At 44.4% G+C, this 19,049-nt stretch overlaps 3 protein-coding genes and 1 long non-coding RNA gene across 4 annotated transcripts; all 4 read left to right on the plus strand.

Annotated features, from left to right (window-relative positions):
* The first annotated feature begins 561 nt into the window (after positions 1-561).
* On the plus strand, positions 562-2,390 carry LOC136445096 (transient receptor potential cation channel subfamily M member-like 2). The gene is made up of 4 exons (XM_066442957.1): positions 562-567; positions 1,003-1,134; positions 1,517-1,651; positions 2,186-2,390. The coding sequence occupies exons 1-4, from the start codon at positions 562-564 to the stop codon at positions 2,372-2,374; spliced, it is 462 nt and encodes a 153-aa protein (XP_066299054.1). The 3' UTR covers positions 2,375-2,390.
* Positions 2,391-2,890: 500 nt separating this feature from the next.
* On the plus strand, positions 2,891-7,789 carry LOC136445097 (transient receptor potential cation channel subfamily M member 2-like). Its single transcript, XM_066442958.1, has 8 exons — positions 2,891-3,149; positions 3,969-4,068; positions 4,721-4,946; positions 5,587-5,772; positions 6,113-6,244; positions 6,609-6,863; positions 7,181-7,364; positions 7,779-7,789. The coding sequence occupies exons 1-8, from the start codon at positions 2,978-2,980 to the stop codon at positions 7,787-7,789; spliced, it is 1,266 nt and encodes a 421-aa protein (XP_066299055.1). The 5' UTR covers positions 2,891-2,977.
* A 75-nt stretch (positions 7,790-7,864) lies between these two features.
* LOC136445098 (transient receptor potential cation channel subfamily M member 5-like) lies at positions 7,865-12,397 on the plus strand. Its single transcript, XM_066442959.1, has 6 exons — positions 7,865-7,962; positions 8,535-8,779; positions 9,340-9,421; positions 9,828-9,899; positions 10,296-10,358; positions 11,480-12,397. The coding sequence occupies exons 1-6, from the start codon at positions 7,865-7,867 to the stop codon at positions 11,601-11,603; spliced, it is 684 nt and encodes a 227-aa protein (XP_066299056.1). The 3' UTR covers positions 11,604-12,397.
* Positions 12,398-12,550: 153 nt separating this feature from the next.
* Positions 12,551-13,254, plus strand: LOC136444846 (uncharacterized). The gene is made up of 2 exons (XR_010757337.1): positions 12,551-12,949; positions 13,026-13,254. It is a non-coding gene; the product is annotated as an uncharacterized lncRNA (long non-coding RNA).
* The last annotated feature ends 5,795 nt before the right edge of the window (positions 13,255-19,049 follow it).

Raw genomic sequence — 19,049 nt, forward strand, 5'->3', positions numbered from 1 at the left:
GTACTCTAATCTCTAAGATGTCTTGTGATAAGCAACCCTACTCTTCAGTCAGAGGTGGGATGGAAAAATTGTGACATTCTGATGTGTCCTGTTTCCTAACAGTCCAAGCCATCTAGCTCTGGAGCTCCCGGCCCTAGTGGTCAGATCTTGGGGTCCAGTTAGAAACGGTCACGATTTTGTCCCTAAACGTTTGTTTGAAGATTATAATGACAATGTATCTGTCCATGAAGACCATTGGGGCTCACTCGACATGTATGCGTCTGAATATGACTGCAAGCGATGGCTATTGTCAACATAGCCCTCCACTGAGTCACGATCGATTGTACCTTTTTCATTCATTGAACTTGTACTTGATGCCCCTATAGAGTTTTGTCCTATTACGACCATCAGGACAATCGCTATACATTAAACAAAAGTGGATGTGAACATGTATTTTTGAAAAATGTTCTAATCATCAACATCCGGATCCACCCAGGTGACAGTTGTCCGTCTCAATGAGTCTGACGCCATGGACATTGACGAGGGTTTGCTGCGGGCACTCCTGAAGGGTAGGTGGGAGATATGGCGGTAGGGACATGTCCAGTTCGAACATAGGACAGTAGCTATAGGGACATGTCCAGTTCGGACATTGAATACTGTAGTACGTTAAGGACATAGAATAGTAGAGACATGTGCAGTTCGACAATGATGGCAGAAGGCACAAATGTGAAAACGTTCGAAGAAACAGTGCTAGGACAAGTATCAGAAATATGAGAGGGGAAAACATTATTTCCATTCTTTTCTTTAATTCTTCGTTTGGCTTCCTGGGCTACATTGGTTAAAGTTTCAAAATCAAACTGACATAATGAGACCTGCCAACAGAAAAAGGAAGAAAATGATACTAGTATATCATCGTCTGCGATCTTCCAGATGAATATATCAAGGGTTCTTGGTTATTTAAATGTGGTCTGGGGGACCTCATTGTGTTTTCTCATGAGCTCAATGAAATCAATGCACTAACAGACTCCTTTACTTCCCCCGGAAGCGGAAATTGCGTCACCGGAAGACCAGCTGGACCTGGCGCTGGACTGGAACACGAGCGGCGTCGCCTGGCAGGACGAAATCTTCACCCGGAACCGGATACGGAAACTGCAGGTCGGCATCACTTTGATGAGTTTTGTTTCCAAAACGCTCACATGCAGAGAGCTCTGTTTGTTGCACTCTAGTGACGCTGACACTTGTTAGAAGTAGATATCCTGTGCATAAAACAAATCCCAAAAATCTTATTTTATACTAGCTCACAACAGGCATAATGCTTTTAAAACCAGTGCATTGCGATATATCAAAGGTAAAACTTCTCACTTGCTCGAGACAATACCAAATCTGACGTGAATCGAAGGCATGCACGCAAAGTTCGCACAGGTGTGTTTGTCGCTGCATAGTTCGCTGCTTACCTTTCAACTCAATTCATCTTCAAATAAAGTTTTCACCGAGGTCTAGTCTCCTGTATAACATCACCAGCGTTCTTTTCTTGCAGAGTGTGAACAAAGACCCATATATGGTCATGGCGCTGCTGCAGGATAACGCTGAGGTTGTAGAGATGCTCCTGGACAACGGGATGCACCTGGCGACATTCCTCACCCAAAAGAGGCTCACGGAACTGTACAGCAAAGTGAGCTGTTATTATAGATTATGATCTAGCCAGACTGTGTGGACTAATCGCAAGCCTCCACTTCTGCCAATTATTCTGCTATGATGTCATGACTTATAAGCATCTCAGGTCAATTAAGACCTGTCACAGTTTCTATCGAACGTGGACATTGCGTTTGGACTATTCCATTTTCCAACCCAGGGGAAGGGTTACTAGTACTATCGCTATGCATTTTTACGGAATTTCAAAGCTTTCATACGCTGGTGATTGGGATGAGTTTCAATGTCTTCTTCACATGGTCTGTGATTATGGACAAGGGTCTGACGGTACAGACTGCCTAGCACTTATGACCAATGGCTGACGTCACGTATCTTTGAAGTCACGTGATCTAGGTGATGGGTCACTTGAATTATTAGATTTCAGTACTATGTAAAATATAATTAGAAGGATGGACTTTCGTGCTAACCTCGTATCAAATTTGTAGCTTCTCAATTTGTAGTGCGTATTAGTTTAAAAATCCTTTATTCAATCGTATCAAATGGTTTATACCGAAAGGCTGTGTACGGAAGAGGCGATGACGGAAGCTCGACGACGCTGAACAGACTGATCGAGGAAGAAATGAACAGTCGGCATCCAGAGCAGCACACAGACCTGCTGGACCTGGCTGACGTGGATGACGTCATCTGTAACCGGCTTCTGGAAAGTCAGATGAAAACAATGCTGAGGTTTGTGCTCGGGGATTAAATCAGGGCATCGTTTGCATGGTAACGACATAATGATTTTTGGGGAAGGTATTGGGTAGTCTCCAACCAGACCCAATAGATTGCAAAGACCGTATCCAACTGGAAGAAGGAGCTTGTAATGCAATCTAAAGTTGCGAAACGTACTTCCTCTGCCAGTTTGATACGGTCTTTATGCAACCTATAGATCTGCTTGGAGATTAGGTATTGGGAACCTTTTTTCAGAAATCATTTAAAAAGAGACGTGTAGGAGTTCACAACTGGACAGTTTCTTCTGTACTTATAGGCAAACGTGGATATTATTTATTGAGGTAGACGAAAGTTAGTCTTCATGAGAATGTGGCGGTTGTGTAGACCCTTGCAGTGATCGCTACTCCATGTTCGTTTCCTGACGGCCTGAGTGAGAGAAGGGATCAGTTTTTTCTGTTGCACAGTAGAATGCACGGTGCGTACCCGTGTACATGCACCTTGTCTTGACGTGTAATTGAACCATGGTTGAGGTGGACCTACTTTTTCATAGGTACTACTCTGTATCCTGATAGACTTTTATGTAAAACGACGTTCAAATGTTACTGATATTATCACATGACGTTGTTGCCCCGACAGAATGACAGGAGACGGCTCCAGGAACGATAGTGATGATGATGATGACAATGACGATGATGATGATGATGATGATGAAGATGGCGTGCCTGAGAGGGACCTGTTCATCTGGTCTGTCCTGACGACGAGAAAAGCGACAGCCCGCTTGCTGTGGAGAAGAGGAACCGACCAGATTGGTAACTGTATATGTTATAAAGTACGTCAGTAAAGCAGTCAACCTCAGTTGAGGTGACGGCTTCGCCACGACTCGCGTTTTTGGCCAAGCACACTGGGTCACCCCTACATTTCTCGATAAGTGCGGAGGTTTGACATTTGAGGCTTATGCCGGAAACTCCCTCATACAGGGGGCCGCCGGCTTAACGTCACCATCCGAAATGACGAATGCAATCCGGCATGTCCGAGCTGTAGTCGTGAACTCGGGCCCCAGGATCCACAGAATTTGATCCAGATCTAGATAAACGATATACTGTGTTTGTATCTGTTTCGTTTGTATTGCATACCCGGTAAACCGTCGCATGGTGTAACACACCAGGTTTGGACTGAACAGTACAAGCTGCAAGGGGCAGATTTCATTTGATCCACTCACACCGGGAAGTACCCTCTCTTATCTTGTGGTGGGTTCTTTTACATGCTTGAGGTGTGGCTCCCCTCAAACACAGGCACTGCATTTACCGTTCTATCCGAGGAATGTCCCTAACCTAAGCTAGGTACTCATTTTTAGTCGAGTGAGGAAATAGGTGACTGAGGAAATAGATGTAAAGTGCCTTTTCAGGGCACAACATCAGGGCCTGTCAGAGATTCGAACTCAGTACCTCCAGGTTCTGCGTCAACAACCCTGACCACAAGGCCTCAGTGCCACCGTAATATATATCATATCATATGTATACATTAGGGTGTTGCCCAACGGGTTATGCTCTTACCCTGTGATACAAGCAGGTAAAATTAACGAAGATTTCCCCCAAATTCGTGACTATCCTATGTTTTCTTCGCATCAGCCACGGCGCTTACAGCCAGCAAGATGCTGAAAGAACTGTCTTCTCTGTCCAAGGCTGAGGGACAACTGGACGAGCACAAGCACCATGAGAGTCTCGCTGAGTAAGTTGTGTATTCATTAGTTCAGACGAGCAGTAGCTAGTTGAATTACTTCTGTGTACATGGCGGTGTCTGTGTTTGGCTGTGTGTGTCTGTTTGTGTTTTAGCATAGGCCGACCAGCATAACTGAAGTAGCTATGGATGGCTTATCATAATATTTTGTATGTTGGTAGGACTTGGGTGGGGAGGTAAAGGTAAAGTATAGGCCTGGTGGCGTTTCTTGGTATTGCAGTGGCAAATTTTGCTCTCGTATCTTTAATCCTGGACATGCTTACAGTCTTGACTTTTTGTGGCAGATAGCTTGAGATGTAAGGAAAAAGCAGTATAGGTTTGTGAGTTGAATTAATTGAAAATCCCAATTTTCCTGGTATGAAAACTGTAGCTGGAGACGGACGCCACTGGTTTTCGTTTTCGTACCCTTTGTCCTGGACATGTTTACGGTCGTGATATTTATCTGGCAGATAGCTTGAGATGTCAGAAAAAAAGTGGTGTAGGTTTGTAGCCTGGAATCCAAACCTATTATAGCTCCCGAGTGTCCTCCCGAGTCCCGAATACTTGCGGAGACTCGGGAGCTATAAAAGGTTTGGATTCCAGGCTAGTAGATTTTTGAGTTGATTTAATTGAAAATCCCAATTTTCTGGTGTGAAAACTGCAGTCAGCTGGAGAAGGACGCCGCTGGAGTGATGGACGAGTGTTACCGGCTGGACCCTCGGCGGACCCTCGGGCTCCTGACGCGGCCGCAGCCCCGCTGGGGAGAGGGCTCCTGCATGGCTATCGCCAACTCCGGCAAGCACATGGCGTTCATGAGCCACGCCGCCTGCCAGACCAACCTCAACAGGGTGTGGTTCGGCCACATGGAGTGGTTCACTCCGCTCTGGAAGGTGGGACTCCACGCTTCAACTTTCTTTGACACTTTTACTGGACCATCGGCTGGTTCAAAACAGAAAATTTACCATGAATATAGTATCTTTTCATGACAAAGGAGTAACAAAACAGCCGACGTTTCGATGACCGTCTGTCACCTTTTTCAGAGCAATAATGGCTGGTTCACTTTGCACTGCAGCTAGGTGGCAATGCTTTCAATGCAGTCCCAAACGTTAAGTATTGTCGCATTCATGGATATCAGAAAGTGGGCCCCATCATTTATTCGTCCGCTCGTTCAGACCCTTGCAGTACCTAGTACCTTGTAGACCGTAGTGGCACATAGGGTAGCCAGTTTTCTTGCTGTTTCAGTATCAGGATATATTTCTACAAGGACGGGTTGCTAACCCTCCCTCTTTGACGTGCTCGAGGCACGTCCTCGAACACGGAACCCCCATTTTACGTCCCTTATACGAAAGACGCATGCAGACCCGACCGAGATGTCCTGACCCAGGATTGAACCGGGGTTTCCCAGTGAAAAACTAATTTGAACCACACACAGTTTTTACCCGGCAAGCCATTTTTGCATCCGTTAAGTTTTCAGCTTACATGTTAGAAAGGTTTTCTAGCTAGAATTTACACTTTTTCCTTTTCCGTCAGGTAATCCTTTCACTGATCTTTTTTCCCGTCACTGTCTTCACCATCACCTTCACCGATGACGTCAGAAGGACCGTTCGGACGGTCGGCTGTTCTCCCGCGCATGCGCACTCTTGTGGTATCAGGAGGTATCTCCGAGCCATATACCACTACCAGACCGCACCTATTACCAAGTTCTACTACACCGTGGTACGTACGAACTACCCGGAGTCCTTAAGTGAGCGCGATTGCCTAAGTTATCGGAATCAACATCATCTTCATCTTTCGTCCGGATTTACTGAACCTGTGAGTCCAGTGTCTCTAGGAATCAACATGAGCGTTCATACCTCACGATTCATTGTACATAAAGATGCATTGAAGTTGTACATTTGGTCAGTGTGATATATTGAATATTCGTACAATTTAGATTGTTGTGTTTGGGTAATGGTTAGGTTGTTTGGACCCAAACTAATTAGAATCACCTGACTTGCCATCGATGTCCTCACTCTATCCGGATGCTAACTTACCGTTTTGACTTTTTGTTAAACAGATGTTCTACGTCGTGTTCCTGATGCTCTTTAGCCTGTTTCTGCTGACCGACCTCCTGAATGACATCATCAGCCCTTCGGAATGGTTCCTGGCAGCGGTGATGGGTGTGCAGCTACTGGACGAGATCAGACAGGTGATTGTCATTGAAGTTCATCTCTGTTGGTATGTAACATCATGGAACAGATTTTACTGGTTTTCCTCAGGATGTTCAATGAAGGTTGATGGGCCAATCAGAGCTTTTGGGGCAAACTTGTTTCTCTCCTTAATTCCCCTCGATGAATACTACATTGACTCTGTTATAGCCTTAGCTAGCCTGGGTGCCATCCGATTACTAATAATCACTACCCTGAAAAGATGGCAACCAGGCTAGCTGGTGTTTGGACGCAATTTAAGATTGATCTGGACTAGAATCAAATTCCAAATGTAGCTGAAGGTAGATAAATCTATAATAAAATAATATAATAAAAATCAAACCGCTCCTTTTCCATTCCTTACAGATCGTGTCCCAGGACGCGCGCAGCTGGTTACGAAAGCTTCAGGTCTGGCAGAGCGACGTTTGGAACCGCATGGACGCCGCCATCTTGGTCACCTTCTTCCTGGCCTTCGGCCTGCACTGCGGGCTGGGGGGCGGCGGCATGGCGGCCGTGAAGGTGGTGTACTCCTGCGCGCTCATCCTGGCGTTTTACCGCCCGCTGCAGATGTTCTACGTCCACGAGAAAATAGGACCGAAGATCATCATGATCCGAGAAATGGTAAGGGGTAGATTTGAGTACCGTACATTGAGCCAACATTCATACATTTTGAAAATGGTCTGAGTTGTTCTGTCAGCGATTAGCGTCTTTGTATTGCAGTGGGATAATATTTCCCTTCGATGCAAGTACCTTAAGTGGGAAGGATAAAGAAGTCCCTCCAAAACACATCCCAAGATACGCTGACAGCATGCTTGCTTAAAAAAGCCTTCATGTTTGTAGACAAATACATGTATGCTTTCCTACACGCCTTAACCGTCATAACACTAGTAACGCGCCATTTTCCTACCGTCTACTAACTCCTCCATTGTGTCCTCCAGCTTCAGGACCTCTTGATCTTCCTGAGTTTGATGGTTGTGTTCGTCCTGGCGTTCGGAGTCGTGCGGCTGGCGCTACTCTCACCAAACAGCCCGCTGAGCTGGAAGCTGTTTGTGGACGTGGTTCGGGTTCCCTACTGGCTCATGTACGCGCAGCTGCTGACGGACCCCGAGGGACATGTAGCCGGTGATTTGTTACCTCCAGTGTCCGTTGCTATCATGTCATCGTTATTACCTTCGCCAAGAAGGTTATATTTAAGGTGCCGTTTTTCTGTGAGAGCGTGTGTGTGTGTGTGTGTGTGTGTGTGTGTGTGTGTGTGTGTGTGTGTGTGTGTGTGTGTGTGTGTGTGTGTATGTGTGTGTGTGTGTGTGTGTATGTGTGTGTGTGTGTGTGTGTGTGTGTGTGTGGGCAGCATAACTTGGAGCAGGGTCGGGAAGACAAAGGTCAATTTCGATAATGAGCCCCTAGCGGCTTTCTAATACTGTAGTGATATCTCATTGATATTAAAACTGTTTTGATTGATATGAAAATCAAGATCACGTGAGTTACAGTCCCTACGCGCTGTAGTCAGAGTGTAGATGAGGACTTCTGTTGCTACAGGGCCTGGTTAGTGTCCATCCTCCAGGCTGGTTGCTAGGTTGTTGATAGTTGGTTAGTGAGAGTGTAGATGCTGACGGCATGTCTGTATGGTTGTTGCAGGGCCCTGGTTAGTGTCCATCCTCCAGGCCGCCTACGTGCTGGTCACCAACGTGCTGCTCATCAACCTGCTCATCGCCATGTTCAAGTAAGTAAGGCGGGTATCCTACTGGAATGCGCCTAATTGCGGCAAGTTTGCGAAGTTGTACCAAACAATATGGCCGCGCCTCGAATGTCACATTCTCAGTTTCGGCTCCAAATCAGATACAAGATAACTTTATTGGTGAAAGTCGCTATCTAACACCCCAAATCCTTATCAGTTACACGTTCCAGAGCATTCAGCATTTAGGACACAGTGGAGCAGTTCTGGAAGTTCCACCGGTACTCCCTCATACACGAGTACGTGGGCCGGGCGTGGGGAGTCATACACACGTTTAACCTTGTGTTCTGCTACAACTTGCTCGATATAATTCTACGACAAAAAAGATAGCACGGCAGCATACCACAAATACCATCGATAGAGTATCTAACACTCTAAAATGTTCCACAATGTTCCACTCTAAAATTTTCCACAAAGTGCAAGTGTGGAGCAAATAAGTATCTGTTGTGTACTGTACTGTGTGATTGTAAACCCTGCAGTAATTCAGCACAGCTGGCTGCCATCGCACGGGTGATTCCTGACCAATAAACCATTATCATTATTATTATCATATTCCCCAGTTACACATTCCAGAGTATCCAGGGCACAGCGGAACAGTTCTGGAAGTTCCACCGGTACTCCCTCATACACGAGTACGTGGGCAGGCCGTGGGGGGCGCCGCCGCTCACTCTGCTGCCGCTGACCGGGAGACTGGTGCGGGCCGTGTGGACAGCTGCGTCCCGTAAGGACAGTCGCAGACAACCCAAACGACTGGCGTTTGGACGAAGAGGCAGACAGACGTCTGGCACACACGCGGCAATTCCAGGTTATATATGTTGCACCTTTCTCAATTTCTTTTTTGAGAAGTGAGAAGAGATTATAGACGTAGTGAAGACGCTCTCAAGTTGAGAAACCTATATTAGCGCCACCACTACAACATATATACACAAGGCATAAAAATGAAAGATAAGAATACAAACAGCCGCAGACAACCAGAACGACTGGTGTCTGGAAGAAGAGGCAGACAGACACTGTCTTCTGATGCACACTCGGCAATTCCAGGTTAAATATCTCGCTCTTTCCTCACCGCACACTGATTGGATAAGACGCAACCACGTCATTATCAGTATATATAAGGAGCGACTGAGTACCACAGCAGCACAGGACATTACTCGAGACGTCTCAGAATGTACGAGGAACAGCTAGATTACAACGTATTGCTTGTAAACCCTGTTACACGAAGACCCTCTGTGTACGACCGTTGACTGAACAAAGATGCAGATAGATTTCATGCCCTACGAACAGAAGCAATATCATTTGCATGTACCACCCACCTATCTTTAAAACTTTTACTGTCTGACGCCTTCTTAATTTTCGATACCTCAGAAGTGCAACGTCAGCGGATCTTCCAGAAGCTTGGCGCCGACAACTACATCTTGAAGGAGAAACAAAAGAGCAGCGACGAAAAGTTGGTATTCCAATTTTCAAGGATTCGGTCAGAATTGCCATACGATCGTCGTGCGAATCCAAACGCTGGCTGTCTCCAGCTTTATTTTTTGTCCCGTTGAACTCATTGTTTGGGACCGGAAGATGTTGATTTTTAGTTCTTCGATCTGTTATTCTATGCTTCCCAAAATACATTTTTATCAATGTGACGTCAGAAAGTTTGTAATTTTGGAACGAAAGGGGTGAATGTTTTATCCGAAAGGCAAGTTTCGTACTCTCCAAGCAGAGGTAGAGGTTGGTGGGGAAGATTTTGGCCTTTTTATCCTTTGCCCCCTTTTTCTGTCTATTCTTCCCACCGACCAATGTTGGTGAACATCATAAGCATAATGTTTGTTTTTCTTTTCTTACGCATTTATTTTCCTCTTCAGGTCGGAAGAAATTCAAGAACTAAAACGACGCGTCGACGAACTTCGTGAGCAGATAGCTGCCCTATCACACCGGTACATTGTTTTGCATTTCTTTCTTAAATCTTTTTTACTGAAATTGCAACAGAGCATACGGAGATCACCTAAGCAGTGGGTGCCATCTAAGATACAGTAAATAGATGATTTGAATATATCTTCAGATGCAGCAACCCCCACAATGCAAACAAATACAAATATATAAAAGACTGCTTTGTCATTAAAAAATACCGAAACTAATGATTAGCTGAACTCGGTTGTACATGTACTATTTTATCAAAGCCTTCTTGTATTAGTAATTAAGACAGTATGTTTATTCTATACCTCTATTTTGTACCATGCAAATGTGTAATAGTTGTTGCCATACATTGTACCGTGTACAATTGTCGTGCAATTGACTGACATTACAAACTCCCGTCTCTTCCGCCACTAAAGTGACCGATGTTACTATGACTCGTCATCCGGAGAAGACGATATCGACGTCGTCCCCCAAAGAAGGTAAGTTTGCGTCTTCTTACAGTAACCGCTTAGTCTTACATGTAGGTCACAGTTGAAAGGGGGCTCTGCCAGGAAATTAATGGGCTGTTTTTTTTTTTCACTTTCAAGCCCCTACGTGGCCCCGTGGGGCACCCTGTGGCTCCCGGGCTATTTTGGGGCATGGCCGGGGCCCTGGAAGTTTTTAACATGGAGTTAAAATCAAAGCGGGACCCGGTAACAAATAGGCACCGTAAGCTAATCGTAAGAACACCGAGAGGTATCCTGCCGGTGTCCAGCAGCCCACCGGGACATATTTGTGTCTTCGGGGCCTGGCCGGGACTACTCCCCCTACTGGTACCGGTGCAAATGAGAGCGTAGCATAAGTCAGGGACTTGATGATTATGAGCTAGACTCTACCAGTCTCCACGGGTCGCTGGGAAAATAGTAGAAATTGGCCAAATAGAGTCAACTGTATGAAGGGAGTCGGCTATGGAGATAAGGTTTGACCTTATCTCCATATTGTTATCTCCTATTTGGCCAATTTCTACTATTTTCCCAGCGACCCGTGGAGACTGGTAGAGTCTAATTATGAGCAGCGCGAAATGGCTTATGGATTCAAACATAATCTGCCTGGTAAACGGCAGCACATACCCAAAATGCAAATGCGCATACACAATGGCCGCGCCCGGAATGTTACATTATCGGTTTCTATACAAGATAACTTAATTGGAAATCGCAGTGTTTCGCAGATATTGTACACATTAATGCAAATACGTTCTGTGTCCAATAAGTACAATAGCGCCATCTTTGCTGGGTAGATTTAAAGAACACTTGCTGCAAAAGTCAGGTGTGACAGGTTGTTTCGTGCATTTATCCAGCTAAGCGTGCATGCAAAGCTGGTGAAGAGTGGCTATACCAGCTATATAGATACAGATGCAGTAGGATACCTATACCTGCATGATCATATTTTTTGCTGAAAGTAAAATATCAATCATAATTCTCTTGTAAAATATTATATTAGAATTGAATCAGTCAATCAATTTTATCAGAACCAAGAATTGCGGCGCCCTCTACATTATTTTTTTGTTTATTTATTTATTTGTTTGTTTTTTGTGCTCACACATATTGCACACTTTCGGTAGGGAAGTCACTTCCGGTAAGGACGTCATTTCCGGTAGGGACGTCGGTCAGTCGTCCCAGTACCAGCAGGAACAGAAGGCTGGTAATGATTCCCGCGTCCAAGGGAAACTGGATACTGTCGTCTGAATGCTATGTAGATATAGATCTAGAGATAACAGATGGGAAGTAGATACTAAGTGTATAGATAGTTAAGTGTATAGATAGATAGATAGATAGATAGATAGATAGATAGATAGATAGATAGATAGATAGATAGATAGATAGATAGATAGATAGATAGATAGATCCGCCTTTCACCTCCCCAACCAAAGTCAGATACCCATTTTTACACCTGGGTCGAGTGAGGAAAGTCTTGTAAAGTGCCTTTTCCAAGGATTCAGGGTTCTGGGCCAAACAAGCTGGTCTAACGCCTTACGAACCCACTACATATGTTGACAAGTACCGGATGGATACATGTAAATTCTAGCGAGAACCCCCTCCTCAAGTCTGGGTTTCCGGGTGATTTTGCTATAGGGTTTATTGCTGAGATCAAAACAAACAGCACAACTGGCCCCAAGATCCTGTTACCATTATGTACTTGTTTGCGTCAAAATGACGTATCATGAGGAGTACATCATGGAGCAAGATAATTTCACAGAATCATATTGTTTAGAATAAAACTTTCATGGAACACAGAATGCGTGTATCCAACAATTTATTGAAATTGTCAAATGTCTACAACGATATTTATTTTCTGCTGCAGCAACGCCTATTGAATATGTTGGTTCTCGGGCTTCATACCCACAGTTTTGGGATCTCAGAATGGTCTGATGCATATCTTTCTCACTGCCATGTTTTAATCATGACCTTTAATTTGCTAATTTCTTTTGCTAAAAATGTTCCAGAACCAATAAAATGAACTGATGTGGCAAACTTTTCAATGATTAAGAAACGTGATTCATTTAGCAAAATACTCAAGTATACAAATGTCATTTTATGTTGTAACTAACGAAAAAAAGCAAAGGCTCTTTATGTATGTATGGTGAATCTCAACGAGCGTACTTTTAAACCAATATTCTCCACAATTTCACAATTTCACAACTTCTAAACTTTGGAAATCGAATAGCCTTTCAGGCTAATGACGTCAAATAAATTGTTTTACAACTTCCTTTTTTGATTGTGAAGTAAATGATTGTACTTTTTACCACTTTCAAATTCACACAGTACACCTAAAACGTTACTTCTCACCAGCATTGTTTGCCTTACGTCAACATGTTAAAGGTCAACAGTTGCTATGGTTTTGAATAAACAACATTATACATAAATTATGATGCACTTAGTTAAAATTCTAAATGTAGGCCGTCTTATTTCTTCAATTACAATTAGCCCACAGTCATTTTTGAATGATCAGTAATTTGTAACGATTATAGACCACCCCCAGTACAGTTTCAAGAGTCAAATTTGATACTATGAACTACAGAGATAGAAGACTGGCTTTTTATCAATCAATCATTCGCAGGCATCAGTGTCTGATGCATGGCGGCTACAGACGTGCATAGGGCTCGCCAGGCTTTTTATCGCTTCACTACTTTTCTGTGTACAAATTCCTCATGGAAAAAGACAAATCATGTATTATAAGCTCCATATATGCATACAATGAGAAGAAGTTGAACCTGTACATAGTAGTCTTTAGACATCACATTCTAATGTCACTGTAATTATACTTCTGCTTTATCACCATGTCCTATAGTCTAGCTTGTAAGAGCATAAATGCACAATAAAGAAAAAAGCAAACGTATCACAGTCATTCCATCACTAGAAAAATGGTAGTCCATACAAATTTGTTTCCTGTGTTGCCATAAATATTCAAGTAATTCTTAACCAAGAGGACATTGTGAAAACAGAGGATTGACTAAAAAGAAAGAAACCTAAGCATGGCATTTAAGAAAAATCTCAGACACAGGTATGACTGAGGACTGAGTAAAAAAGAAACTGAAGTATGGCTCTGTATATATTTACTCCAAGAAACTGACTGTACCAAGGTACAGCCTTTCTATAATTCAAGCTATGATTTTATTTTGGTTTTCAAGTTCAGCATAATATTTCTTTTGAATCTCAGACACAACAAATTGCATTGGTGTAGCCTTACAGCTAGCCTGTGGTTACACAATCTCTCGCTAGCCGAGGTTAATGACTATGGCATCATTTCCGTGTCAAAATTACGTACGTAAAAAGCGTCACGTTTTGGGGTCTATACGTGACGTTTTGGAGGTCAATACGTCACGTATACCAGGCCTACGTCACGTATGGCAAAACGTACGGATACGAGACGTACATATGGTTCTGCAATTTTCGTGTCAAAATTACGAACATGAAAAAAAAGTACGTTTTCGGGTCCCTACGTCACGTTTTCCAGGCCATACGTCACGTGTGGCATTACGTATGTTTGACATACGTCACGTACTAAATGTGACGTACATATGGTCGTGGCATTTTCAGATCAAAATACAATTTTATCGTAAACGTCATCTTTGGGGGTTATACGTTACGTACATAAAAGGGTTATGTTAAAATGATGGCATACTTATCCCAGCAAAGATTATGTGAGTAATTTGCACATATAAACAATATCTTACAAGGGTAATGTTAAGCAAATTCACTTCCTTTTGTTATCTGCACCCTTTACCAAAGTCTAACCTGTAATCTGGTAGACCTCATTTGCCATTTCCCCGCCTTCACCGTCAGCTGCACAGGCTGTGGAAGGTCCGTGCTTCTTGTAGGTGTTCTGCGCATCAGCAGACCCAGCACACCAGCCACCATTCTGCACACCAAACACGGTGAAACCACGAGAGAGTGCGACCTGGTAACACTTCTCAATAGCGTTGACCCTTGCCAGGTAGTCGCTCCCATCTAGGCGTGGATCTGTCCCCTCGAGTGTCGGAATGGCGCGGTCAGCAGTGTCCTTCCAGCAACCCAGGCCGGCGTACGAACGGCTTTCTGCATAAGGGAGGAGCTCGAGTTATTACTGTAATCGCCGAATATCTTTAACACTTGTTACCTCCATGAAAAATGGGCGTAACGGGGAGGGCCCTTACATAAGACGTTTTTCAAACGCTTGAACTGACGGCGCTGCTAGCTAGTACTAGTTGCCAGAAAGTGTCAGGTTTTGATGAATAGAGTTGGACACATTAATCTTCCTCTCAATACCCTGCCTATGGCATCATTTCCGTGTCAAAATTACGTACGTAAAAAACGTCACGTTTTGGCGTTTATACGTGACGTATTGGGGGTCAATACGTCACGTATGAAAGGCCTACGTCACGTATGCCGGAACGTACGGATACGTGACATACATATGGTTTTGCAATTTCCGTGTCAAAATTACCTACATAAAAAAACGTACGATTTCTCGTCCAAACGTCACGTATAACAGGTCATACGTCACATAAGGCATATACGTCACGTACTAAACGTGACATACATATGTCGTGGCATTTTTAGATCAAAATATCGTATCTACGTAGACGTCACGTTTTGTGGTTATACGTTACGCACATAAATGGGTTATGTTAACGTACCACGTTAACGTAACGTATGTAGGCCCTTCAAGTTATTATAACAAACAACGTTAACATATAACGTAGTCGTAGTTATCATAACGCATTACGTTAACGTAACATAGTCATTTACGTTATCATAACGCAGAGCGCTAACGTAACGTACACTAGAGTGAACCTTTATAATAGGCGTGTTCTGTTTACGTCATTGGTTTATGTTGTGTATAACGTCTACGATAGACGCGTTCTGGTGACGTCATCAGTTTATGTTTATGTACAACGTGTATGATAGACTTGTTCTTGTGACGTCATCAGTCTATGTTTTGTAAAAGCCGCAGCACACAATGTATTAGTGTGGGTACAAAGTAGTACACAATTTTTGATGCCTGGCTAGAATATCCTATGTGAGCATTAGCCAGATTTAAACTGTGCCGTGGGATATACTGTCTGAATTGATGAATTGAATTGTGAACCATTCTGTTCGTGTATATTCGAAAGTGCGCCATACTACGCGTCAACCCGTTCATTGAGTGAACTCAACAGATAGGCGATGCTCTTGTCGACTGTCCGCATCAAATCGTCGTCCAAATGCCCGAAGGTCGCGTACAGTCTTCCTATCCTCTGCCTCGTATTCGCTCAGACTTGACCACAAGCCCTTTGCGAAATCCTTCGAGCGGCTCTTGAAAGGTAAATCCTCCAGGGAACGGGGAACTTTCTAGTCCCGGCGCAGAGAATCGTAGTGGACCTCGGAGCGTGCACGTCCGACCCGACACTTGCCAACGCCATGAGGTCCCTTGTGTCCCTTCACGGGTAGAGTACAAGCACGACTGTGAGTACTTGGAACCTGCCATGATCCTAGCGCGATGCCGGAAGCGGTGACCTTGAAGGACGAAGACGAACACGAGCTGGAAAAACTTGAAATTTTAGAGAGAACGGACAGCTGTGGCCGGTACGCGCCCTGTGATCGCCGAGTGACTGTCGGCGGAAGTGGTCTGAGCGGAGATGCAGACGGGTCTGGGGGGGACACTAGCCTCCTGTGCAGGCCTCCTATAACGCGCGACATATGTATTGGGGGAGAGGGGAGCTCTTATGCCGGCAAGGGAGTTGTATAGACGAGGGGTCCGCGCGGACCCCTCGTCTATACAACTCCCTTGCCGGCATAAGAGCTCCCCTCTCCCCCAATACATATGTCGCGCGTTATAGGAGGCCTGCACAGGAGGCTAGGGGGACACGTGCTCAGGACCTGTATGGCGGGGGCGGAGCTTGACCACGGAGACGCCAGACTACGCGTCAACCCTTCCATGGTGATCAGCCATTGGTTGGAAATCAAGGTGGTCGTGAGCACGCTGCTTGTGTGGATTACCGCCCAGCGGGCCGGGTGACAGTTTACAGTTCACCATACTTTCTGTAAAGACGCATTGCATTATCAGAATATGAATTTACATGAATGTTATTGCCGACTGTCACTTGATGGATAAAATATGGGGAAGTATAGTAGAGCATTTGTCATCGATTGTGTAACTATTGTGACATTCGTCCCATTCTCATCCATTTGAAACCTGAAATTGTTGTCTGGCCTTGTTTGGATCTGAAATGTTTAGATTTATGTGGGTTAGGATATGGAGGGATCACTATGTACTTCTGTGGAATACTGCCATACGGAAGTAATGTTTTGGTCTGTCTATTACAATGTAAAAGCAGTGATGGGCGATGGTTTTAATCCCATATATGACCGCGGCTACAAGTACCCGCGAGAACTAACAGACACAATAGCTGCCCGTACACATCGATTGTACTCGAAGATTCCCTCTCATGAACTTTCCAAGCCCCTTTGTGTCGACTTTATAGACACTCTGGTAGATCACACAACAAAGTGGTCTTTATACAACCATCAGAGAATCACACCTTTTTGTCTCCAGTTGGCTTATCACAATACAAACTTGCACCTGGTAGGGAGAGTGGGCAAAAAAAACGTGACATTTGATATAAAGGTCACAATCTTCTACTCTCCAAGCAGAGGTTAGTGAGGCAGATCGTCACCGTTTTATCATATGCCCCGTTGTTTTTGTTTGGATGGGGCTAGCGGACAAAAAACGGGGCATATATTATGATAAAACGGTGACGAGCTGCCCCACAAACCTCTGCTATGTAAGAGAAGCCCGGCCGTCACTCAGAAAAAAGGATATTTTATTGCCTCCATTGCAGACTCCGTTTTTACTTTTTCAAGTTAAAGCTTTACTATTACATTTTTTGTAATTGCTGGCCTTATCTGTCTTCCCTGACAGCAATAAGAAGAAGAAAAATGTAATAGTAAAGCTTTAACTTAAAAAAGAAAACAGCCGTAAGAGTCTGCAATGAAGGCTAGATCTTTCAACCAATATCGATCTTCTAGGAGCTCTTCACATCTGCTTTGAAGCCCAAGCATCTGCTTGGATCACAAATATCTGATGGATCCCAAACATCTGCTTAGAGCCACTACCATGTGCTTTTCTAGATGATTTTCCATAGCTCCCAAGCAGATCTATAGGTCACAATATCTGCTTTGAGTCCCAACATCTGCTTTAACCCCCTATTATCTGGTCGGAGCTCCAAACACCCATTGGAGCAGAACGAGAAAGGCACAAGCCTCACTCAAAGTGCCAGCCCTTTTAGCTTTCCACGTCCGCTCGCCACGACCCGCTTCCTGGCTAAAAAAAAGAGCTGACACTCAGGCTAGAAAGGCATATCTATGTATAGGAAGCACATGTTAGTGGCTCCAAGTAGATGTTTGGGCTCCAAGCAGACCCTATCTCCATAGCCGACCCCCTTCATCCAGCTGACTCTATTTGGCCGATTTCTACTTTTTTCCCCAGCGACCCGCAGAGACTGGTAGAGAAACTTCTACCGTGAGAACATTTACAAGGCTCAACCATAAAACCTCCTTGGCTCAACCAAGGCGCGAACCTCCCACTGGGACGTGCGCGGGTGACTGCGCTTGTCCTAGAAATCGGTCATAATAAGATTAGTAACCCGGACATTCGTACGGCACGCGCTAGGAGGGGAAGCGACACCTTTATTGAATAGAAATACTCCGCCCTGTTTGAGTTATCGCATATCTTTTAGGTTGCAAAACATACTTCTTCTTCCAGTTTGATGCGGTCTTCGCAACCTATAGACCTGCTTGGAGATTATGGCACATCTATGATCTAGAAAAGAACATTTTCCAAGCAGATGTTTGGGCTCCAAGCAGATGTTTGGGATTCAAGCAGATGTTTGGGCTCCAAGCAGATGTTTGGGATTCAAGCAGATAGTTGGGATCCAAGCAGATGCAAAGAGCTCCAAGGAGATCGATATTGGGTGAAAGATTTAGCCTCCATTGAAGACTCCTTCCGGCCTTTTTCTTTTTCAAGCTTTACTATTACATTTTTCTTGTTGCTGTCCGGGATTAGGACCGGAAGGCCAACGATAAGAAGAAAAAAATGTTATAGTAAAGCTATAACCTGACAAAGAAAACAGCCGGAAGGACTCTGCAATGGAGGCTATGAAAGTGACGGCCGGGCTTCTCTTAGCATACTACTCTGCAAACAGAGGCTGGCGGAGAGTTTGTGACCTTTTTATCAAATGCCCCGTTTTATTGCCCGCTCTCCCCACCAGGTGCAAGTTTGTGATATTTACTGGAGACAAAGAGGTGTGGCTCTCTGATGCTTTATGACAGGAAGATTGTATAAAGACCACCATGCTGTGTGGTCTGTCAGAGTGTCTAGCCGATCGATGGAAATATGTGGACGATTTAACACTTGGAGAAAACAGAAATGTGCGTAAACAGTAACCTTCAGGATCAAGTGGATTCACTTGAAGTATGGTCCAACATTAACACTGCGCAACTTTAAAACCCTTAGAAATGTATGGTGCTGACTGTATGTTTTATCAAGGACATTATTGTCCTTCCTATATAATGTCCTTGGTTTTATGAAGAGCCCACCTCCCCCTCCACCCATAACTCTCGGGGGCAAACCCCCTCTGGCAGTGATCGTAACAAGTCTGCGAGTCTACGAAG

Source organism: Branchiostoma lanceolatum, chromosome 11 (genome assembly GCF_035083965.1).
Source record: "Branchiostoma lanceolatum isolate klBraLanc5 chromosome 11, klBraLanc5.hap2, whole genome shotgun sequence".
Taxonomy (NCBI): domain Eukaryota; kingdom Metazoa; phylum Chordata; class Leptocardii; order Amphioxiformes; family Branchiostomatidae; genus Branchiostoma; species Branchiostoma lanceolatum.